This window comes from Gopherus evgoodei, chromosome 8 (assembly GCF_007399415.2).
Source record: "Gopherus evgoodei ecotype Sinaloan lineage chromosome 8, rGopEvg1_v1.p, whole genome shotgun sequence".
Lineage (NCBI taxonomy): Eukaryota > Metazoa > Chordata > Testudines > Testudinidae > Gopherus > Gopherus evgoodei.
In genome coordinates this window covers 15,586,260-15,611,473 of record NC_044329.1, presented here as the reverse complement: position 1 = coordinate 15,611,473, position 25,214 = coordinate 15,586,260, and the positions used below count along the sequence as shown (strand labels likewise).

At 44.2% G+C, this 25,214-nt stretch overlaps 1 protein-coding gene across 2 annotated transcripts in view; it reads left to right on the top strand.

The window, feature by feature from the left end:
- Positions 1-25,214, top strand: part of SEPTIN8 (septin 8) — a 76,073-nt gene that overhangs the window by 4,544 nt on the left and 46,315 nt on the right. For both annotated transcript variants that reach the window (XM_030571656.1, XM_030571657.1), the window contains exon 2: positions 24,430-24,544. In XM_030571656.1, coding sequence (XP_030427516.1) covers positions 24,430-24,544 — 115 coding nt within the window. The remainder of the gene's footprint in view (positions 1-24,429; positions 24,545-25,214) is intronic.

The window sequence follows — 25,214 nt, the reverse complement described above, 5'->3', positions numbered from 1 at the left end:
GTAGTCCTCTGTTGATCCACACAACAGTTACAGCACAGGCATTGGCAGCACTAGCTTTCCATCAATGTGCTCCAGCTCTGACTTGGAAGTCATACATAGGAGAGGATGGTTCAGTCTCTATGCCCATTACTACCCTGGTGTGTCTATTGACATGGTTAACAAATAAAAACCACCCGGCTGGTTTGTGATGCAGATATCTCTCCCCTGAGAATTGGACTGAAACCAGCAGTTCATTTCATATAAATTACCAAATATCCATCAGATGTTACTGAGCTGGGATGCACTTGAACCAACATCCTATACATGAAAAATATTAATTTCATTATCAATCCCCCAAGCCATCCTGTGCTTAAGAGGTGACGCATGTGATTCATCGCCAGTGCTGTGCCAGCGTACAGTAGTAAAAGGATGTTTGTATATCTGCTGTGCAACAGCCAATCACCATGTGCAGGAAATGTGAGAAGCAAAGCAGAAGAAGGATAACAGTGGCAGGGAAATGCAATAGGTCTGGAGAGAGTTAAAACACGTGGGAGGGGAAGAAGTGGGAGAGCAGGCACTGAAGAAAAGAGGTAGAGTAAATGGAGCTTAAAATGGGACAAAATTTGGAGACCCACAATTAAAAATAGTCCAAAGAGTCTGGCTAATTTCATTTCAACAAGTAACATAATTAAGAGTCCGATTAACCCACTAATACATTAATTGATAGGTGCAAATGCAGTAAGTCACTTTGAGCTTAACTCAGGCAGTCATGTGCCCTCAGAATGGCGCATTAGTATGAGTTAGAGCCAATGTGTCAGGCCTAATATTCAGCCTTAACAGTGACTATTCGGGCAGCTGTTGTCTTGTCAGTCCCCTAGACCCTGGATTTTGCAAATGTCATCCCTAATCTATATGTGCAAATACTGTGACTGCACAGATAGGGGATTTATGTATGCTGGAGACCAGTTGGAATAATAACTGGTGATTTGCGCATAGATATACCTGAGTTGTATACAGGGCCGCCCGGAGGGGGAGCAAGTAGGGCAATTTGCCTTGGGCCCTGTAGGGGCCCCCACAAGAGTTTTTCGAGGCCCTTGGAGCAGGGTCCTTCACTGGCTCCGGGGGCCCTGGAAAACTCTTGCGGGGCCCGGGCCCCCGAAGCTTCTTCTGCTCTGAGTCTTCGGCGGCAAGTCGGTGGCGAGGGGTCCTTCTGCTCCTGGAACCGCCGCTGAAGTGCACTGAAGACCCACAGCGGGGGGTCTTTCCACCCCAGGACCCACTGCCGAAGTGCCGGGTCTTCGGTGGCAATTCGGTGGTGGGAGACCCCCGCCGCCGAAGACTCCAGGCCCCCTGAATCCTCTGGGCGGCCCTGGTTGTATATGCAGAAGGGATGGTGGAATTTTTGCTGATAACCTCATGTGCTTGTTTGATTTTGGCAGACATTTAAGAGAGTCCAACGATTGTTGCTTGTTGGAAGAACTATGAGTGCTGTTGTATTGTTGTCACCTGTTCATTTGTGTAGCTAATGACCATGAGGAACCACCAGGAGAAACCTTTTAAAATATCTCTAAGGTTTCACCAGTATTGGATGAGTCTTGTGGGACTTTCTACATTGCCTTCACTGCTGGTTTTGTTTAAACAGGAGTTTTCTCCTTAACAGCTGGTATCCTCCTGCCTATTGCATGTAGTCGCTTCACAGTCTGGTGTTTGAGATATCACAGTTCCTCTCCATGAAAAGGATTCTGCTGTCAAACACAGTCTTGTGTGGCCTCACAGAATGATTTGGGCATGAGGAACAGGCTGAGCATAGAAGAGAGAAAGCCACATGTATCCGGTTTGGGACTGAACAATTGCCAATGAAAAGGCCACTGTTGGGGCAATGCAGGCCCCAAACTTAGACTGGATATTTTTGAAAATAACATTTCAGAAATATTCCCATGACTTAAACAATTCCAGTGAAAATAATTTTTATTTGGATACAAACATTCTCCTGCAGATTTTATAACCCAGCCCACTGCAGCATTTTGCTAGAATTTGGGAGCCCTAGAGAGAAACTGAATAGTCTGTTCTTATTGTCCAGCCTGAGTGTTTACCTTTGACCTTGTGCTCAGTTTAGAAGAGTGAGATTATTCAAACAGGAACTTCAAAAAGAAGTGAGTTTTAAAATTGGTAACAGATCAGGAGGCAAGTGCAGCTGCAGATCTGCTATTCTGAATCGGAGTGTGCATCGTATTCCCTTCCATGCAGTGGCTAGATCTTCTAGCTGGGGTGTGTACTTGCCTGAGGAGGGTGGATGGGAAATGATCTCCCTCACTGTTCTCCACCCAGTGAGGTTGGCACTGCTGGCTGCATTTCTGAGCCACAATCTATCCCCAAATGACCTACTTTATCTTTCTCTGACCCACAATCTGTCGGGCTACAGAGAAGAGTGTTTTAATTCTATGTGCGGAATAAGTGTCTACTGGAAAAGTATCAGCTCTTCCAAAGGCATTGCTGTTTCTGGCAGTGCAAATCCAATGCGTCTCTTCCTCCTGTAATATAGATACGTTACTCCAAGTGGGAGTTCAGAGTTTCTTTTTAAATATGTGTGATCACTGTGAGCTCTGAGGCAGTGGGAGTAAGAACACACAAACTAGAGAATCCTAGAACCACCTGACCCCAGCGTGCCCTCTAGAGAAGCAATAACTCATGCAACCTGAAGAACAACTCTCTCTTCCTGGGATGCAGTGAGATGACAGGGCCTCTCTTTTGATTTGTGGCTGTGAGATGTCAGCGAATCTCCAGCATGTGGGGAGTGGTACATTTTGGGAACTACACTATCTTTGGGAAGATTATGCCAATGTTATTTCCAGCTACAATCAGGAAAATTTGCCCTCGGCCTTTTCTTCCCAGTGTACCTGCTGTTCCTGTTTCCTTCATCTCAAGGTTTGATGTACCCCAGTGGGAACTGTGGCTGCCTCCCACCTCTCAGGATCAGTCATTGGTGTCTGTGGAACTTTCTCCATCATGCCTGTTCTTGTGCTCTTGCAATATTTCTTCCTGATGATCTCCCTATCCCTTTCCTGTGTGCCTCTTTGTTTGGAGTGGGAGAGGAGGAAATGGGGCACAGTATGTGAAAAACCAGATTGATTCCTTCTGATTGTGCAGTAAATTGAAGGAATTGAGTCTCATGAAACAGGGAGAATAGTGCCCCTTTCGTTCAGGGCCAGGATATCTGCACCATATCACTTCCAACTTCATCAAGTGTGCGAGGGGGAGTGAGAAAATGTTGATTTGGGAGGCTGGTGGTGAGATTTGGGGGCTTTTAATTTGGACATTGGTCAAAGACATTTGTATTGATTTTTGACTGATAAAATGCATACGTACTTGCAGAACTTGAGCTGGGCCCATCTTAAATAAAACCAATAAAGTCTGAGGCAAAGGGACCCTGAAACAATGGGATGTTGGATAGCAGGAGCGCCCCATGCTAACTTGTAGAACAGCTTGAGAGCTGAAGAACTTGAGGAGAAGGTTCAGAAGAACAGAATCGCTCAAGTCTTTGATCTAGGCCTTGAAGTCTCCCTTTCACAAGCTTGCTAGCTGGCATAAATAGCTATGTAGGCTCTGAAACATGACAGACATTTTTGGGGTGGAGCAAAGGGTGAAGGGGAAGGGGTGGCAAATGTTATTTGAAAAGAGGTTATAGGGAAACATTTTCTGAAAAAAATCTGGGTACAGGCCTGTCCCAACAATGGGATATGTCAGGTTTCTGCCAAATATATTCCCTGTTGTGCTATGAACTCTCTTAAACTCCCAGGCTAAATAGGATCCGGGGACGGGCAGTTTTGTCAGTACTTGGATGGGTGACTTTGTTTAGAAGTTGAAATTCCTTATTGTAGCCAAAAAGTGTGTCTCTCACATGGATGAAATTTCAGATATGTCAAACAGCTACAGCAGAAGTTCCCATGAACTGTCGTGCCTTAGAACCAGAAACATAACACCCCTGCTCTCTCCCACCCATCCACTCTGCACTAACTTACTTGGGAGCGGTTGGAGACGCAGGGAAAGATGAGAGAGTTTGTACGGAAGGTGCTCCTCCGTGTATGGGCCTGTTCCCATCCTGTCCTGAGTCCTGATGGAACAATTACTAAATAACATATCGCAATAAGCCTCTGCTCCATTACCACTGCATTATGTGACCCAGGAAACTTGAAACTGAATTCAGTGTGACATTTTCCCCACAACTAAATTTGATTTGCCCTAGGGTGTGCAAGGAACTCATATGCTGCCTTGGAAGTTTGTACTCAAGCCGAACCGTTCAATAGCAATAAAAGAGAGAGATCAAATCAGTCCCTAGAAAAAGGCCCTTTTAGAAGGTTGTTAAATGATGTGTATTCCAACCAAAGGCCCTGGTGAATGAGGGTGGAAAATTGTTGGACTCTAATCCCACCCTTTCTCCCAGCTCACTTCAATTAGCATACAGCAGGGTGGGCAAACTTTTTGGCCCGAGGGCCACATCTGGGTATGGAAATTATATGGCTGGCCATGAATGCTCGTGAAATTGGGGGTTGGGGTGCAGGAGGGTAAGGGCTCCAGCTAGGGGTGCGGGCTCTGGGATGGGGCTGGGGATGAGGGGGTTGGGGTGCCGGAGGGTGCTCAGGGCTGGGACCGAGGGGTTCAGAGGGTGGGAGAGGGATAAGGGCTGGGGCAGGGGGTTGGGGCGTGGGAGGGGGCCCAGGGTGCAGGCTCTGGGGGGCGCTTACCTCGAGCAGCTCCCATAAGCAGTGGCATGTCCGTCCCCCCCCTCGGGCTCCTACATGGAGGCTCAGCCCCGCAGCTCTGCGCTATGTCCTGTCCACAGGTGCCACCCTTGCAGCTTCCATTGGCTGTGGTTCCCTGCCAATGGGAGCTCTGAGGGTGGTGCTCGGGGCGGGGGCAGCGTGTGGAGCCCCCGACTGCCCCTGTGCATAGGAGCTGGAATGGGGACATGCTGCTACTTCCGGGAGCCACATGGAGACGGGCAAGCCCTGGATCCAGCTCTTCGGCGGGAGCTTGAGGGCCAGATTAAAACTTCTGGAGGGCTGGCTGCGGTCCCTGGACCATAGTTTGCCCACCCTGGCATAAAGTATGGGTTTAGTGGGAGTTTTGCTTGAATAAGGACTGCCAGAATGGGCCCTGAGAGAACTACTTCTGCTTTCTTCATCTTCTGTAGGCATTGTAGCACAAGGGTTTATTCCGCAGTATCACAGCTGAAAGGACTATGTTGAATTTCTCTTCTGTTTCAGTTTTGCAGTTAAATGCTTTTTGAATTGTATTGACTCTTCAGATTAATGGTATTTTTCAGCTTTCTAAAGGTCTCAGTTAATAGGATATATAGTAGTCAGCTTATTAGCCTGATGATTTTATGTAGCTCTTGGAGCCAAGTGGTTATGGTGCATATGTACAGCCTTGCCTTAAAGGTTAGGTTACTTGTCGTCTTCCTGATATTTGCCATTAAGCACCAGAACACAGCATACAGTAGTGGTATTTGGACTGCCTGAGTTAGCAACCAAGGAAGTAATAGCTTATCACCATAGAGAACAATTATATGAATTCAGAGAAATTTGGGCCCAATTTCTAGATATGTTTGGGTACAAAACGTTGATGTGGCTAAAACAGTTCCAGACTTCCATTCCATATAACCCCTTTGCTTTTTCTCTCCTCATTCTGCCACCACAGCCATCTCCTTTCTTCTTCTGCCCATTCCTGGATGTCTTCTCCTATTTTATCTCTGTTAATTCCACCCTAACGTGTTACGTTTGTGTAGTATTGTCTGACTTTGTATTGTCTGGTCTCGCAGCTTTGATAAGCTGTCATTACATAATTCTATTGGGATAACATATGAAAAATGAGGTATTTCGAAACACATACAAACTGTAAATCATTTACCTTTTCATACCTTTTCATTGTCTTTCTCTATAAAAATCCATAGAAAATGAAACTCACTCACATACAGAGAATTTTCCATTGGCTGGAAATGGAAATTTCTTGGAGATACTGTGTGTTGGATTGTTATGTCATGAGAACTGGAAACTAAACCCAGCAATGACCAGAATTCATTGACTCTCTTAAGAGTAATCCCCTACCAAAATCCCTTTCTGCCTTGCCTAAAAAAAAGTATTGAATGATGGAATTCATTATAAATAGGCAAGGAATTCTGGAAACATATGCAGGAATTAACCATGTTTATTTTAAATAGTAACTAAAACAAATAATCTTGGTAGCAAATATCCAGCATACAGAGTAGAGCAGCTGGATAATTACATAGTATGAATCAGAGTTATCGTCTCCTCTTTCGATGACACTTCCTAAAAAATGCCATTAACCTTTACCAAACCATTATGTGGTGTAGAATTGCCCATTAATATCTCTTTGAGGTTGTGGGGCAAACTTCTGCTTTCGGTTTCTCCAAGAGTCATTCATGTTGCTCTAGGTGGAACTTGGCAGTGTGTCTCATTCACTTGCAGACCCATTACTCAAAGTAAGAAGAGAGGATGGTTGGGAGGGAAATGTGGTTAGACCAGGAGACTGCAAGCCAGCACTGCCACTGCCCTGTTGTGTGACCTTGGGAAAGTCACTTACTGTGTCTAACTTGAGGGGTAGGGCAGAAATAATGCTTATCCCCTTGCATAGGGTTGTGAGGGTTAATTAACTAAGGAGCTGTGTATATACTATCTAAAAGACAAAAACGGAGGGTAATTTACTAGTTGGCTTGGCTTGGATATTTTTTTAAATAAGGAACTGAGGAAGAAGTATCTGTTCTAACTTTTGCCTCCTCAGTAAGAGGTTATTCGTGGGGGAATGGAATTCTTATGCCGCTGAAGTGCTGAACTTTCTCATCCCTTCAAGGAAATGTCTTTCATTTTTGGTTCAATAGTTTCCTTCTGTTTCCACTGATGTTCTTCATTCTCAAAGGCAAAGTTTGTATTTGCAAAATACTTTCTATGTGGCATGCCTGGCTTGCTCATTCAGAGCCTGAATATATAGCTTATGGGTCCAAATACCAGATAAAACAGGAAAACAGAGTGATTTTTTTTTAATTTTGCTTTTAACGTGGGAGAGGCATTTGAGCACAGCTCTGTATGAAATGATAGATATTGTATGCAGTGTGATGTAGCTGTGTTGGTTGCAGACTATTAGAGAGAGATGGTGGGTGAGGTAATATATTTGATTGGACCAAATTCTGTTGGTGAGAGAGACACACTTTCAAGCTTACACAGAGCTCAAAAGCATGTCTCTCTCACCAACAGAAGTTAGTCCAAAAATATATATTATCCACAAATATCTATCATGAGGTATCTTCTTTCTTCAAGATAGATGTTTCTAATAAATGGAGTTACAGGTGTACTTTGGGACTGAGCCAAGGTCTTTTGTGTCAATGGGCATCTTTCCACTGACTTCAGTAAGCTTTGGGTCAGGCCCTCTGAGGGGAGACAATATGTTCCATGGTTCTTGCTTTCCTGAGTTGGTGTTCTGGGCCTCTGGGCCTGCTTGTGCCCCCACTGAAGACCATTAGAATTCTGCCACTGATTTAGCAGAACTAGGATTGTGCCCATTGTATGGGAAAGTTTAAACTAAAAACCAAAGCCCCCGCCTTTTTGATAACTAACTATTTAGAAAATAAAAGAAGCCTTCATGAGAACATATCTATTCAGATGAGGTTTTGCAAAACTCATTTTTGCCCCAGTACCTGAAGCTTGAGCTGACTGTATCCTATAGATTGTGTTGCTCTCCATGGTTTCGTCTTTAAATCTTAAACTGAATATTGTGGAGGAGTTTTCTTAGCATGTTTAAATGTTGTGTTCCTGAAACTGGGTATTCTTGCTATTTATAGTTGATTCAGTAAAAGATGGGAGAGGCATCTGAGCGCAGCTTTATATGTCATGGTAGATATTGTATGCAGTGTTGTAGCCGTGTAGCCTAGGATATTAGAGAGCCACACAGTGGGTGAGGTAATATCTTTTATTGGACCAACTTCTGTTCTCACCACCTTGTCTCTCTAGCATCACTGACTGGCAGCCCAGATATGGCATTTTTTTAGAAGCTTACACAGTGGCACAGTCTTCTGGGTGTTCAGTGGCAATGACAAAACTTATGTCTAATCCTCATTTGTTTAATGTGATTAGACCTTGCAGACATTGAAACTGAATGGCTAAGAGATTAGAAAGCAAATTTCCATACTTTTTTTTATCAGTTAAAAGGCTTAAAGGAGAATATAGGCCAGAGCTGGTCAGTTCACCTGCAGAAAGCTGAACTGTTGCTGTATTTCTGGTAGTATTTGTTCTTAGATGGATCTACAGTATATAAGCTGAGATGGGCAGCAATGTATTACCTAGCTGAAGTTTTACCTGGCACAATAAATGTTGCTTATAAAAAAAAAAAAAATCCTCCTCCCCCTCGCCCCCGCAAGATGCTGGTGTAAAGCAAATAGCAATCCACATAATTCTGTGAAGAGCTGCCCTGGAGGTGAAGGGCTGAGTAAGTGCAGTGGGAAAAGGTAGAAGTGCTTGCAAGAGCTGAGGAAAGCGCTCTGATGTGCAGGCATATAGAAATACAGGCTTCTAGATTGGTGATGTGATTTCTCACACCGCCTTGTAATGATATTTAAATAGCAAACCAAAATCTGAGCAATCTCAGAACCATTTAGGCAAAGGGGAGCAATTTGGGAGTTTTGTTTGCGTAAGCAGTGCAAAATTAGTCCTTAAATGGAGGTCTGTTTGTTAAAGGAGCCTGATAACAACACTTACATAGCTGGGTGACCCTAGAAATCAGACCCAGGAGCCTGGATTTAAACATACAGAAAACAGAGCACTTTATTTCCTGGGAGGTGCCTGGCTAGAGTAGTCCAGGATCAGGGACCCATGGTATAGGAAAGGCAGTGTGAAAAACAAACAACAATGGACTGATTTGCAAAGATGTTGAACACCTATAGCTCCCAATGACTTCTATGGGCTTTGGGTTTGCTATGAACCTCTGAAAATCAGCCTACAAACTTTCAGCGTGAGTGCAGTTTGTTTTCATCTTTTGCTAGTGTCACTTTATGAACAGAAGAGGATCCAAACTTTTCTTGCCTCTGCAGTTTTAAGTCACCATGTTAAATAAAATTAAACACAGATTTTGTTATTTTGTGTTTGGTTTCTTTAATGACATTTGGGGCCAAGTCTTGGCATCTTGAAGCAGGGAGAAACATTGGATAATAGCATGAGTGTTCTGTGAAAATTCTTGACTTCTTAAGAAAAGGGTTAAAATGGAAGGGTGGGGCTGGGTAGGGATCGTTTTTCCTGTGTGTGGATTTTTAATTCTGGAGAGTGCAGTGCAGGCCCGGAACTTTGTTGCAGGCTTTGTTGTCATGAGTTCTATGCGATGGGAATCAAGCAACTTTGGGAGTATGGCTACACTTGCAGCTGTACAGCGCTGCTGCAGCAGTGCTCCCGTGGCAGCTCCTTGAAGTGCTGGGAGCCGCACTCCCAGCGCTGGGGCAGTGTTTACACTGGCTGTAACTTGCTGCGCTCAAGGGGGTGTTTTTTCACACCCCTGAGCGAGAAAGTTGCAGCTCTGTAAAGCGCCAGTGTAGCCAAGATAGTCTCCTTTGTACGAAGAAATGCCATGGCTGCAATGTCAAAACTCAAATGTGAAATCTGCGGTGCTTATTTTGGAGCGTGTTTGTGGGACTCAGTGGAGAAGGAAATGCAAATATGCTGTGCAATGCTGAGAACTTAGATGCAGGATAGTAATATCACCAGGGTAACAGCAACACTGAACTGGTAAGGAAGAGGTCTCACAGAGCTGCCTAGAGTAGCCAGCTGTTAATATAGGGCCAGATCACCCCCTGCCCTCGCTGAATGTCTCCATGTGTGGTTCTGAGCCCCTCTCTGTGAAAGGGAGTGGGATCAGTGCCTCCATGGCAGGATTCCCTTGTCTCTCTTTTCTTTACCTTGTGGAGGGCTCTTGTCACTGTCTGGGGGCCTTGTGAGGGCAGAGGGACATAACTGGGTAAGCAGAAGGGGGGAAGGGTTTACATCCTCTCTTCCCCTGTCCTGTGGAGGATGTCCAGGAGTGGATGGTTTCATACCTCTCGCCTTGCCAAGGCCATTTATGAGAGAGGCCAAAAAGGAGCGGCACCAATAAACTATTAATCCAGGAATCTTAAAATTCAGCCAGATCCTTTCCTTTAGTATAACTGGCTCTCTCCTTGGCTTCTGTGTCATGATCCTTCATTTCTGATGTCAATAATTTTTCACAATGAAAGGGGGCACTCAATTTGTGTGTGCCATAGGCAAGTTGGGAGTGAAATGCATGACATCCTGTCAAATGAGGTGCACTTGAGAGGGATACCTAGTGTTGAGCAGCTCTTTCATTGTTGTGGGCCAGCTGTTTAAGAACACGGTTTCTAGCCTGTTTGGACCAAAACAAAAAAAGAAGAAAGAAAGAAAAAGTCCCTGTTAGGAAACCTGGTAGAGCCTTTCTGCAGTGTGCCAGCTCTGGTGATTTTTATCATGTCCCATGATATTTGGTGGTGGTTCATAAATCGCCAGCTTCTGGAGCCAGATGATTTAGGTGAGAATCTCTGTTTTTATTTGAATGAAAAGTAAGTTTCTAACCTTCATGGTTGCAGAAAAAAGCTTGAAATTTTGACCCCCTTCAGGTTCAAAAGTCAGAAGACAAATCCAAGGAAGGAAACCAAAATTTATTATTTTCAGAACCTCACTGTTTTAGCCAATGTCCTGATTTGTAGGGCCTGACTCCTGATTTTCAAACGTTTGTGGTCGGGGATACTGCTTATGTGAGTAGCTCTGTTAAGGAGGGCTCCCAGAATTAACCTGATGATGAGCCGACGGTGCCTTGCCTTGGCTGACGTATTTTACCACCATGTCAACTAGATCTGTTCAGGGCTAGACAGCACAATTTATAAAACTCTGGTACCACAATTTATAAAACGCTAGTACCTCCCCTGATGGGAGAGTGTCACTGAACCTTCAGCACAGGCGCACCCTGAAAACGTAAAGAGCAGAGAACAGCAGATACAAAGACATGCTTTCCTCTCTGCTAGCCACATAATAACCCAGCCAACTCTGTGCTGAGGCAGAAGAGAGAAGCTCAAATGCAGCAGACTGCAATCATAATACAAATAATGAATACAAACCCACGTTTAAATGCTCTTATTGATCCATTAAACTTTTACCTTTGCTTTGAAATACTAGGCCCTGAGTGAACAAAACACTTAACAATATGTTATGCTTATGTCCTACTGACTTCAGTGACTCTTAAATGGGTGCTTAACTGCTTAGCTGAATTGGGGTCCAGTTGAGAAACAGGGCTGGTCTACACTACAGGGGGAAATCGATCTAAGATACGCAACTTCAGCTATGCGAATAACGTAGCTGAAGTCGAAGTATCTTAGATCGAATTACCTACCGTCCTCACGGCGCGGGATCGATGTCCGTGGCTCCCCATGTCGACTGTGCTACCGCCGTTCGGGTTGGTGGAGTTCCAGGATCGATAGGAGCTCATTCGGGGATCAATATGTCGTGTCTAGATGAGACGTGATATATCGATCCCCGAGAAATCGATTGCTACCCGCCAATATGGCGGGTAGTGAAGACGTAGCCTCAGTATCACCTGCATTGCTTTTACACGTTAGTTTTTTAGCATCACAAAGGTCAGGGAGTCTCCTCTCTTCTGTCTAGCTTTGTACCATCAATATCTCATCATATGGTGAATTTTAATACTGAGCACTCTGCTCATGAGGCCACAGCTAACCGTGTTAGGATTATCAACTGCCTCTATAAGAGAATGGATAGTTTACCTAAACCCTCTATGGATACTTGCTGTGCTGTCTGCCTCAGCATCTCTTAGCCATCATTAACCTATCTCGAGCTATGAATTTACTACCTCTTTGATGCTATTATTCTTTAACCAGCATTTTTACATAATGTCAAACTTGCTTGACAGAATAGTAATATATTATTTAATAGTGCTCAGCACATGGGTTCAGGGAAAATAACATTTAATCTGTAAAAAAAATCCTGGGTCTGTTGTGAATTTTAGTCTGAGCATTGCCAGGATCATAAAAGTGCTCCTGAAAGGTCAGACAGTGGCTTTGCCATTACTCCTCCTAATCTGCCAGGCCCAGATAAAGAAACTTTACTCCATGAAAGTCTGCGGTACCTGCTGCTCAGCCCCTGAAAAGTGTCAGTTGGTGGGTGGTCTATTTAATAACAAAAGAGAGGACTTAGTAAAGTAAAAGATATAAGATCAGAAGGGTGGGAACTTGAAGGAAAATCATCTGGCATATTATTGACTTTGAAACATTCCTGATTGGAGCCAGGGGCTGGCGTCAAGAGACCTGTGTTTTATTTCTGACACTAACTCCTTGTGCGACATTAGACAAATCACTCAACCGACCTGTGCCTCGGATTCCCAATCTGTAAAGTGAGAACAGTAACACCTCTGTCTCTGTAAAGGTCTTGGAGATAGTCAGAGGAAGGGCCTCTATGTGATGGACGGTCTGATCTGGTTGTGGGTTCTCAGTGCCTCCCAGGATCATGCCTTCCATGTGCGGTAGTATTGTCGTAGTTATATTAGAGTTTGTATCCTGTGTAGCTGCAGCCATTAGAGGACAACATGATCTCTCGCTCTTGCACAGGTCTGACATCCAAACCAGCAGGGAGCTGTGTGGTTAAGACACACATTGTGGGTGGTGGGAAGGACAGACAGACAAAAGTAAGGTGTTACAGAATGAGTAAGCCTCTGAGACTGCCTCACCCTGCCCACTTACCTGTCAAAAGGTTAGCCAAGTTATTCTGCGTAATCTTCCTCCCCCCCACCCCACCTTAGTCATAATTATGATTCCTTTGGAGGGCCCTGAATTACTGCAGAGCTGCAGCATGAATGAGTAATTTCCCCGTGCCATTCATTTTTCATTTGAGAGGCAAGTGAATAGTATTTTAATCAATGCCATTGACTTTTGCATTAGTGTTTGATGCATGTACCGTTGTGCCAGGGAGCAGAGAACAAGAAGGTAAAGAAGGAGTGGGCAAACTTTTTGGCCTGAGGGACACATTGGGTTTCGTAAATTGTATGGAGGGCCAGTTAGGGGCAGGGGTTGTGGCCCGCCCACCACCTCCTATCTGCCCCACCCAGGGACTTCTGCTGCATCCAACCCCCACTGTTCCCTGACACACACTCCACTCTCTGTCCCCTGACCGCCCCTGGACTCCCCGCCCATCCAACCCCTCTTCTCATTCCTGACTGCCCCTTGGAACTCCGGCCTCATCCAACCACCCCTTCTCCTTGTCCCCTGACTGCCCCCGGAATCCCTGCCCCTGACTGTCCCCCACCACCCCATTCAACCCCCACCTCCTTCCTGACTGCCCCCCTGACCCCTGTTCCCCCCCTGACCACCCCAACCCCTATCCATACCCCCGCCCCCTGACCACTCCCTGAACTCCCCTGCCCTCTATCCAGTCCCCCTACTCTCTGCCCCCTTACCGCACTGCCTGGAGCACCGGTGGCTGGCTGCGCTATAGCTGCGCTGCCTGGCTGAAGCTGGGCCACGACGACGCCACCACCACAGTGCAGCACAGAGCACCGGGTCAGGCCAGGTTCCGCAGCTGCACTGCCCCAGGAACTCACAGCCCCGCTACCCAGAGCATTGTGCTGGCGGTGGAGCAAGCAAGCTGAGGCTGCGGGAGAGGGGGAACAGCGTGGGGGGGCCGGGGCTAGCCTCCCAGGCTAGGAGCTTGGGGACCGGGCAGGATGGTCCTGTGGGCCGGATGTGTCCTGCAGGCTGTAGATTGCCCACCTCTGAGGTAAAGTCATTTTCTTTGTGATTAATAAGAGGCCCGATCCTGGTATCTGCTGAGCATCCTCCACTCCTAGCGCGGACCATTTGTGCAGAGGGTATTCAGAACCTCACAGGTTTGGGCCCAGAAATGGCACCTAAGGGATATTTTATATGTAAAAATATAACTTCCCTCCTTCTTTTCATCTCACTTTTTTGAATAACTGAGGGCTGGGAACTGCAATCTGTCTCCTTAACATTAGTTTCTCCTTGTATCCCGTTCAAACTGTAGTTTGGTTAGACTGTAAACTCTTTGCTCCATCTGTTCACTATGTGTTTTGTACAGTGCTTGCAACAAGGGGCCATGATCCCTGACTGCCCCCCCCCCCCCCGGTGCTACTATAATACAGAAGAACAAATCTCATAAAACATTTAATATTACAGGGTACTGATTGGGTGCTGGGCTGACGATGCCAATTTTATAGCTTACCCAAGCTACAAAATTCAGCTCCTGGTGTGATGGTGTTTGAATCCAGGCTATAGTTCTTGGGCTGCTTCCTGGCTTAAAGAGCCAAATTCTGCACCATGCATATGTGACTCTTACCTACTTCCCTAGGACTGAGGGTGCTGTGTAAATGAAAACATATTCTGTCCATGAGAGTTTCCAAGCTGGAAAAGCCCTTCGATGCAACGCACTGCGCAGTGACTGTGTGGGGTTGGCTTCCATTGTTTTATTGAAGAAAGCAGTAAACAGAAAGGCTCAGAGATGCAAGCTTTAAACATGGCTGTCAGTGAGACTTGTCACAGTTTCCTGGCATTGAAACTAGAGGACTCGGTTCCAGTCCAACCATTCGTCCTCCCAATTATCAGATTAGCTCTTGGAATGCTACGGCCTCAACCGTGTTCTAATTAGGGTTGCCAGCCCTCCAGTATTGGCCTGGAGTCTCCAGGAATTAAAGATTAATCTTTAATTAAATATTATGTCATGGGATTAAATCTCCAGGAAAACATCCAACCAAAATTGGCAACCTTAGTTCTAATTAGACACCTTGGCTGGAGTTAAGGCGGTCTGCAATTTTATTCCGATTTTTATTCTTCCAAGCCATGACGACACTTCAGGGAGTGTTCTCAAGGGCTGGGCTCATTGGTAGGGAACCCTGTACCTGTTAATTTTACAATTTATGACTTTCTTAAAATAAAGCCATTTTTATTTTTTATGAAAAAGAACATTTTTTTTCTGTTAAGCCTTTGCCTGGGAAAACTGCCTCCTATTTATCTTTTGTTTCACATGCTTTAGTTTACCATAGAAGGGGAGGGTTGAGGGGAATTTTAGAAACAAGAAAGTGCTGTGTTTATATAATCCCTTAGGGTCCAAGCCCAACAGTTCTCATTCCTGTGGTGTTTTGCCTGAGTAACAGCTGCAGGATTTACATATTAGGTCTTGATCCTCAAAACTTTACTTGCAAGTTGCTCGTGTGCCTAAGTGTTTGCCAGAGTAGGGTCTAAGATTTTAATGAACATATTGAGCATCAGCCTTAACCAGATAAATTGGGCATGTGGCACTTGCTTATTTTTTGCTTTGAGCTGCCGCATTAAAAAAAAAAATCATTTAAAAGTGTTAGGGTTGTTGCCTGTTAAAAACACAAGTATCAGTTGTCAAACAGCATTTCTCATTAAAATGAGGTTAAGATTAAAACTGGCAGTTGGCAAAGATCAGATTTTTAGGTCAAGTAAAGCAGGAGGACTTTTTCAGGTGAGTCTCTGCTGATAGTCCCTTTTGAGGACTGCCCTGCTCACACTGCCACCTGCATTTCTGAGAACCCACAGGGGTCAGATCCGCAGCAGGCATAAGACAGCACGACTCCTTTCTTCACCAGAGGCCTGCTGGGGAAATGGTACACGCGAGAGGAAGCAGAGTTAGTCTGTAAAGTGCACATGTTGCAGTGAAAAGAATCTTCTTGGGAGTAGGGGCTGGAAAATGGGATGATATAGTTTGAAATTGATGCTAATTTGGGGATGAAAACAGGAAGAGTTCGGAGCAGGAAAACTGCATCTGACTTCATTAAAGGACCACGACCAAACTGGCTGCTGCTATTTTTTCTCTTTGTCCCTTTACCACCTTTTCCTGCTAGCCGAGGCTTGTTACTATGTAGAATGCCTGATATGCCCATTCGTTCATTCAAAAGCTTCCTGGTTTGGTCCCTCTGACCTTTTTCTGGTGCAGCCTCTCCTTGGGCACTTTCTGTTTTGAAAAAGAAGGACAAAATGTTCACCTTCCATTAATGATATGGTTTCTGGCCAGTTGGTGACTGTAGAGAGCAGAGGCTATATCCTACAAGGTGCTAACGGCCCTCAGCTCCTAAAATGGTAGTGGAAATCAACACCTCATAGAATTGGACACTTTGGGCTTTGAAAATAGTCCTGCTGAGGTTGCTCCTTGAAGGCCACCTTCCTATGCTCCTTGCTCCTCCATAGGCCTCTGAATGCAGCTGGTCACATGCATGTAGCTCACCTGTATGGCAGTGCAGGCTCAGGTAGCTGCACATCAACCCAATCTTGCATTTGCTTGGCTTCCATGATACTTCTCTCAGTGCAAGATGCATGCGTCTCAGTCTGAGGAAGTTGCTGGTGGATGCCTCGAACCTCCTAAGAAGCAGGGAGATTTTAGGTGAGCAGGGAAAAGAGGAGGGAAAACGCAAGAAAAAATATATGAGGGGAAAAAGAGAGCAATGGTTGGGTGGCAGGCAAAAGGAGAGATGATGGCAGATGTCCAAGGGAACGGCATCCAGGACATTAGTAAGAAGAGGCTGTGACAGGAAAACGTAAGGAGTTACTACCTTATAGCAACACCTGCTTTCTGTTATCGGTGGTTTGTCCCTCCTTACTGTTCCTCCTGGGTGTAAAGAGCAAATCACACCACAAACATAAGAGGAAGGAACCGCACAGGCAAAATGGGGTCCAAATAGCTGTGTCAGATGACTGTATACAGTGTATAAGGCCTGATTACACATGCACACTGCTGCTCCGGTGACTTCTGAGACATAGAAGACAGTGGGGACCAGTAGACAGCTTGCAAACTATTTAAGGGAATACTGCTGAATTCTGATATACTACACCTCCCCATACCCAACTGTATTTACTGTAGTCTCTGTTTTGTAGTAAAATACTTATCACCTTTTCCACTCTATTCTTAATGAAATCTTAGCTCTCTTAGGGTATGTCTACACTGCAAAGTTGTCAACAAACTTTTGTCTTTCATGGGTACTTAATCCCCCCCGGCCCTGCCCCCGGTGAAAGACATAAATTTTGCTGATGCAAGTGGCAGTGTGAACGTAGCTTTGTTGGCAGGAGCGCTCCCTGCTGACAAAGCTAACATCACTTGCGGGGCTGAAAGTATTTTGTTGACAAAAGTGTCGACAAAGTACGGACAAAGAACATTTACACATGCTGACATTTAGCGACAAGGCTGTGTTGACACAGCTTTGTCGCTAAAAGCTGCTTGGTGTAGACAAGCCCTCAAAGACTGTATGGAATCTATTGGATTAAGGCTTTGATGTCTTGTTGGTGGGGACATGGATGCACCTAAAGTAGTAGTGAAAATTGTGACTCTGTTCCTCCTTGTCCCCGTGTCCCTTTTTGTAACCTTCAAAAGTCAGTAGGTGCAATCTCCTAGCTGCAAGAGGTGCTGGGGGAGGATATGTTATAATCAACGCAAAGGTATGAATGTCAGTTTGTGTATCATCAGACCTGAAGAAGAGCTCTGGGAAGCTCAAAAGCTTGTCTAGCAGCAACAGAAGCTGGTCCAGTAAAAGGTATTACCTCACCCACAGTGTGTATGGGAGGCATATAACTGCTCAGATGACTGGGCGAGTGGATACTGGTTTGAAATGGTATATTTCTCGGCCTGTCTTGATCAATTATCCCTAGTGTTTTTGCAAATTTATTGTTATTAATGGTTTTATTTATATTGCCAAAAGTTTGCTTGGTACTTCACCTATGGGGTCCTTGTCCTGACGACCAAACAATCAAAACATAGGAAGAAATCCATTTCCTTCTGGCCAATGGTTGGTGTCATGAAGTTTCCTCTGGCATCCTCAGCCACAGCGTGATCAAACTAATGCTGCCCGTTTGTGCAATTTAAATGGTTTACGGTACAGCTCACTCGGAGATTCTCTGGCATGATTGACGTAGTTAAAATATTTAAAGCACTTTAGAGCTGTTAATGAATTTGATTCCGATTTTCTGATAATTCTTTTGTTCCCCACCAAATCATAGGTTCTTAATACAAATAAGCCTTTAGTGTTCCAGTTAAAACTCCAGATAATATCTCACGGCATAGAAAATCTTCAAAGAGCATATTGGAAGGCTTTGAGTAAAATCCTGATGGCAGCCTGTCACTGGATGGCACTAAGTGACTAGGAAGATATTATTTAACACTGCAAGGCATTTCATTGTAGGAATCTGTGTATCACAGATCTGTAGTAAGCGAATAATTACTATGTTGCAAAGTTTATAAAAAGTATTTTTTTTCTCCTCTAAGAGGAACAGGCTAAATAAAGCCTCAGAATTATTCACAGACCGGCTGCAAGCTGACTGGGATGTGAATAAACTGGAGGAAGGGTCTCCATAGCCCCTGGAAGGCCTCACTTGTCAGAAGTGGGAAAACTTGTCTGGACCTCTCCCTGCAGAGCCTCTTCTGTATGTTTGTGAATGAAAGTAGTAAGTCTTCGTATTTGCTGTTAGTACCAAAGAACAGAAGCATTACAGAAGATGTGGCTACTGTGGACTAGTCAAATGGGACTAATGATTTAAGTAAGAGCTGCGGGATCAGGGCCTGATTTCCTTCCTTGTGGGGTACCAATGACACCGTAGCTATTACAGTTTAAATATCTGATTTACTCTTTTATACAGTCTATTTCCATTTTCCAATGCAGTGAAAACAGGCTAGTCAGTTTCACGTCCCGGCTCTTCTGCATTAGCTCAATTCTGCATTGTCTGGTTTGCAGACCTGGCAGGGGGATCAAATAAAATATGGTTTCCACTGGGTTTTAAAATGGCCAAGGAAACATTTTTATTTGTCTTTTTGGCTTCTGTAAAAGCTCTATTGCCTCCTTACTATTTGTCACCACTATTAGTTGTCACACCTACAATTTAGACTGTAAACTCTTTGGGGTAGGGGTTGTGTATTTCTTCTGTGAAGCACCTAGACACCTTTGGTCACTGTTTGATAATCTGTGTCACTTGTGGTGAAAGCAGATGTGTTGAAGACTGTACATTTGAAATCTAACCATCTTAAAAAAGAGATACAAAAGTTTCAGGTACTCCACCAGCCCTGCACTAGTCATGGTACTTTGATAATCAGTTTCCTATATTTTTAAAAAAAGTCTTCCTCTCCTTGGTTGTTTATATGAAAGATCTATCCAAAGAACAAGAGGAATTGGCTATACGGGGAAACTGATTCTACACAAAGAGCTGTGAAGAGCACAAAGTTAGCAAACTGGAAAAAATACAGAAAAATATACCTTTTTCTCTAATCTCTGTACTTTATATTAATTTTTGTTGGTACTTCTCCCTCTCTCTGTCTCTCTCTCACATGCACACACTAAATATATTTCAGCTGAAGTGTGATTTTTTTTTTTTAAACTGATGGTTGAGTTACCTTTCCAGTCAAAGCCACTGGAGGCTTCCCATAGAAAAATCGAACAAATCAGCTGCCCGTGCCATACTGTTAATGCCTCCTAGGTAGCTGCAGCAGTGGGACTATGGTAGGATAACAGTAATGCAATGTTTCAGAGTGGTAGCCATGTTAGTCTTTATCGGCAATGCAATGGTGGTTTTCTTTCCTTTCAGTAGATTCAGCTGACTTCTGCTTTGCCTAAAGTGGCAACGGGGTCTTGGATTTGGATCAAATTATGTCACCATTGAGAAAAACAAAAGAGAAAAACAACATCATCACAACAATACTGGACACATTTTTGCCATTCACTGTATTTTTAACCTCACCACCAGTTTAGAGATTCGGTGTTTTAACAGGGCATTTGCAATGCACCTCCTTTCTTGACACATACTACCCTGTAACTAAACATTGCAAAGAGAAGCAAAAGAAGAGCTGTTGGGGATTTGGCTTTTCTTCTTCCCTTTCCTGATCATGTTTTAGTTTTTGATTTAGCTTGGCCTCGCTAGAGCCTGCTTTAAAATCAGTCATAGTGATGCTGGCTGTTGCCTAGGAACATCTCTCAAGTCTTTTGGGGGCATTCTTATTCTAATCATAGCTCTCAGGCAGCCTTGTTTATTTCCTTTCCAGACAGTGGTGATTATGGAAAGCACCTTAGACTTCTGGTGTATGTTATTGGTTAGGCTTGGTTGACCCTCGACCCCCCCCTCCCCCCCACACGCACACATAACCGTAACAGTCCATTTTCTGTGGAAGCAATATTCTTTCCTGCCACATTGTTTCTGCATCAGAATGACTCTACCTGATAATATCTTAACCTGTGTGACCATGTCGGGGGAGGATTCTCTCTAAGGGATGTGGGTAGGGGGAAAGGGGAGCCAGCTTTGAGAGGCTGGAGTGAATGTGGGCGGAAGCCACAAGGAGTTCTTTAGCTGTCCAGATGGTGCTTTTGCTAGTCCCTGTCACAGTGTGTTCCTTGTAAGAAGCAAGAGGAAGAGAGAAAGAGCAAACACTGGGACAAAACGTAAACAGCAATTTGAGTAAGGTGCAGAAAGGGGGCAGGGGAGAGGAAATGTGTCATTTTTCTTGAAAAATTTTGTGCATTAATTTTGTGCTTATGAAAATGGACCAAGAACAACTGGCCAAGCACAGTGCAGGCAGGTGGTAGGCAAGCTCCAGACTCTCAATGCATCCTATGCCTGGGAACAGGGGGCCCCTGCCTGCCAATGCATTTCAGGCTTGAGGCGCCTGTCTAGGGCTTGGTCTACACTACAGAGTTAGGTTGATGTAAGGGTCCACCTACAACATTGCTCCCGCCGATGTAAGTCACCCACTACACCGACCCTAATAACTCCACCTCCACGAGAGGTGTACCGCTTAGGTTGACATAGTAAGGGTGACGCAGTATCTGTGTAGACACTGCGTTACTTACATCGCCTGTTGGCTGTCAGCCCTGCTCACAGCTGGAGACCCACTGCCCTTCAGCTGGTGTCATAGGGTAGACACAGAGTTAGGTCAAAGTAAGCCGCCTTACATTGACTTAATTCCATAGTGTAGACAAGGCCCTGACAGGCAACTCAGGCCTGAAATGCATTGGCAGGCAGGGGGTTCTCAGGTATGGATGTATGCTTACTAGACCGGCTTTGGTGCAAGATTACAAATCATGCCAAAATGCGATGGGAAGGTTGACTTCCTCCCGCTGTTAGGAGTTGAACCAGTGTCTTCTGGAGTGAGAGCTGAGTATGCTAATATACTGCAGTACCCAGCTCCATGACATGGTTGGAAATGAAGTGACATGGAAAGAGATGAGGAGTCTTTGTGGCACCTTAGAGTCTAACAAATGTATTTGGGCATAAGCTTTCGTGAGCTAGAGCCCACTTCATCAGATGCATGGAGTGGAAAATACAGGAGCAGGTATAAATACATGAGAGGATAGGAGTTGTCTGACCAAGTGTGAGGTCAGTCTAATGAGACAATTCAATTGACAGCAGGATGCCAAGGGAGGAAAAATAACTTTTGAAGTGGTAATGAGAGTGGCCCATCTCACACCTCTTTCAGACACATCTTGTCTACTGTCTGAAATGGGCCACTCTCATTACCACTTCAAAAGTTATTTTTCCTCCCTTGGCATCCTGCTGTCAATTGAATTGTCTCATTAGACTGACCTCACACTTGGTCAGACAACTCCTATCCTCTCATGTATTTATACCTGCTCCTGTATTTTCCACTCCATGCATCTGATGAAGTGGGCTCTAGCTCACGAAAGCTTATGCCCAAATAAATTTGTTAGTCTCTAAGGTGCAGCAAGGACTCTTCGTTGTTTTTGCTGATACAGACTAACATGGCTACCACTCTGAAACATGTCACCATGAAAGAGATGCGAAGTAAGAACTGAAAAATAAGCCAAAAGCCTGTAATCTCTGTGTAATCTCTGACTAGCCTGGCCAATTAGTGGAGGGAAGCAAGGGAATTTCAACACCTGAATACAGTGTGTTTATAGGCCAAGTGACCATGGCATAGGGAGAACATGATTTATTTCTGAATGCAGGTCCTAGTTTAGTTGATAAACAATGGGAAATACTTTTGGTGTCTAAGCACTTGACCACATTTGAGCCTGAATAGACTCTCGAAGCGGATTTTTTTGGTGATGGCTTCTTCCTTGTTTGGTGAGAACAGTCAATACTGATAGATTAAACAGGAATTGATTGCAAGAGAACAAACGATTATGGTCAGCTTGTCTTTCTGCTCAGGGAGAGCATTGTGATAATTTTCGTCTGAAAGATAATAAAAACAGATCAACACCCACAGAAAAGAAGGTTCAGTCTTATTTCAAATGTGGTAGCTGCCTCAGCCATTATAAGTTCCTTTTGTAATTAAAAGTCTTTTTAAAATAAAGAAAATACTTATTTATTCTTCCCAAGGCAGGACTGAATACAGTTTTGACTTGAGATGAAATTAAACAAGTTAATCTTTTGTTTAGGAATCTTGCTCTCACAAAGAGAATGAATTTAAGTTACTGCTTTTAGAACTTTCCCCTCCCCCATGGGAATATATTTTAAAATATGATAGCCTATTAACTTTATTCTAAGTGCATGGCTTCTGTAGTCTGGCTGTGTTACACACTGGAACATCAGGGCAGAGTAGTGTGGGATTGGAACAGGAGCAGGAAAACCTGCTCAGATAAATTGACACTTATCTTTACCTCCCTGTGCTTGTGACATATTTAAATGGAGCTTTTTTTTTTTTTTAATTACAACAGCAAATTTGTAATTCCACAAAGGAAATGTTAAGATGAAACTGAATAAGCAGTACCCTAACTTTTCTGGACATTTGTTTCTCCATTAGGTCTAACTGCATTTAGAGGCAACTTGAAAATGAAAAGAAAAAAACAGTTTGTAAATTCAGTGGTCTGCTTGGTTAGTTTTAATGGTATTATTTGGCTGTGTGGAGACAAGGTGAAAGTTGATTGTAAATCTAAACATATATATAGAAAAATAAACACTTTGCAACAGTTCTATTCTGAATCACTTGAACTAAGGATACTGGACGCAATTTCCCTTGTCCATTGATTCTAGTGAAATCAATGTCCCATAGATTTTAAGGCCAGAAGGCACCATTAGATCATCTAGACTGACCTCCTGTGTAACACAGGGCACAGAACTGCACCCCTTTACTCCTGTATTGAGCCCAGTAACTAGTCTGCTTATCCCAGGGTTGAGTTCAGCCTTTTTATGTACTTTCCTAACTAGTAACAGTGGTTCTGGATTTTCAATTGAGACAATTTTCTTTTTCCCTTTTCCGTGTGCAGTGGCAGGCAGTGTCTGTGCTAAGTCTCTGTGCCCTTGTTATACATTCCATTGATTGCCTTTGGCAGGCAGAGAGGTAAACTTTGCAAGGTGACTAGAACTGCAGGCATGTTTGTCAATTTCTGGGACCGATAGGCTTAAGCTACAAGGAAAGATAATAATCCTGTAGAGTCCCTGGGCCAAATTCAGTGTCTGTATAAACAAATGCTAGTTTATTGAAGCCTGGAGCTGATTGGTTATGCCATCAGATGTTTGGCCTGTGTCTTCTGCTGGGCTGATTACTTTCTTGCATGTGTGTATTTACTCAGAGCCCCGGGGACAGTAGCATAAAATCCTGGGAGTAGAATGTGCATCCCTGCTGGAGCAGACTGGAGGCTCCATGCCTTTCTGTGTGTCTGTGATTTATTAAGAGAGACATTTTATTACTCTGAGTTATTTCCTCCAGTGTCAATCCTATTTATTATTTTCTAAACAAAGCTTCCAGTAGAAGTGACCAGCTTCTTCTTCCACTTGGGGAGGAAGGCGACAGATGGGATTGTAAGGTGTATGCGTGGGGGGAGGGTGAGAGAGATAGGAACAGCTGAAGAAGAAGAGGAACTGGTGTGGTCACAGATGGTGAGGTGAGAGGGTTCATTTGCCTCCCCTTGTAACACATATCCCTGGAAGTATGACTGAACAAAGCTGCTAAGGCAAAGCCAAAGGAAAAAGATCACGGGCTCTGAAGGAGCTCTAGACTAGCTCTGACATCATTCAGTGCAGGAACTTCTCAGAACATAAAAGGGGGAGGGAAGTGATCGATAAAACATGGGAAGATGTTTTTTTTTTTCCTGCTTTCTTCTCCACAAGCTGGATGCAGCTGAATCTTGCCCTGACTTTTTCTTCCAGAGTGGCTCAGCACTTTAGTGTGCTGTCTCTTTAAGATAATTCCCTGTTAAGATTAGATTTTTTTCTACTGATGCTTGGCTATAATTACCAGTATGTCCGGAATGTGGATATCAAAACATAATAAACCTCTGTGCGGGTAGCGGTAGGATTCCCTCAGTGACTCGGAAACACGCGCTGCCTTGAGTACGATGGTAACGTTTCTTGTGATTTTATTCCTTGGCCCTTGCGCTATTGACTCTCTTTTAATGTGCTCTCTGTTAAATTGACTCTGTTTGCTTTAACAGAATGAAGAGAAGCGGAATCTTTCCCTGGGGGGCCATGTTGGATTTGATAGTCTCCCAGATCAGCTTGTCAGCAAATCTGTAACACAAGGATTCAGCTTCAACATCCTCTGTGTGGGTAAGCAGAGTTTACCACAAACTAGGGAAATTCTTAGTAATAGTAATACAATAAATAATAATCTAGTAGCACATCAGATCCATGGATGTCAGAGCATGTCACAAAGACAGATAAGTACCATTGCTGATATTTTACATGGAAAATGCAGAGAAGTTAAGGCCAAAATTTGTTCAGTTCCCTGCTCTGTCACAAACTCTCTGTGTGACCTTGGGCAAACCACATATGCCTAAATTTTCACAAGTGCTAGCTTATTTTGTAGGCCTAAATTTGGATGCCTCTGGTCTGCTTTTCATAAGCTCTGAGCACCCTCAGCTGTGTTCAATATCAGTTGGAGTTGTGGGTGTTCTTCCAATGGCCTATCATGCACTAGGCAATCAAAATTAATGGGCACTTTTGGAAAGTTTTGTCCTTAAATGACTTTGTGAAGGTGTAACAATAGTCTGTAGTAGATCTGGGAATAGTGTAAAGTGTAAACCACTGGTAAGTGTGTGTTACAGGTTCCCCTCAGAATAGATCTCCAGAGTTAAAGTTTTCTAGCTGGAGCTGAAATGGACTCTTATCATCTTTAGTTGTAGTTGTAGCAGCTCTGGAGATCCCTAATTCAGTCCCGAGTGTGTTGGCCAAGGTGCCAGCCATTGCAATAGCACTCAGAAGTCCAGACTGCAATTAA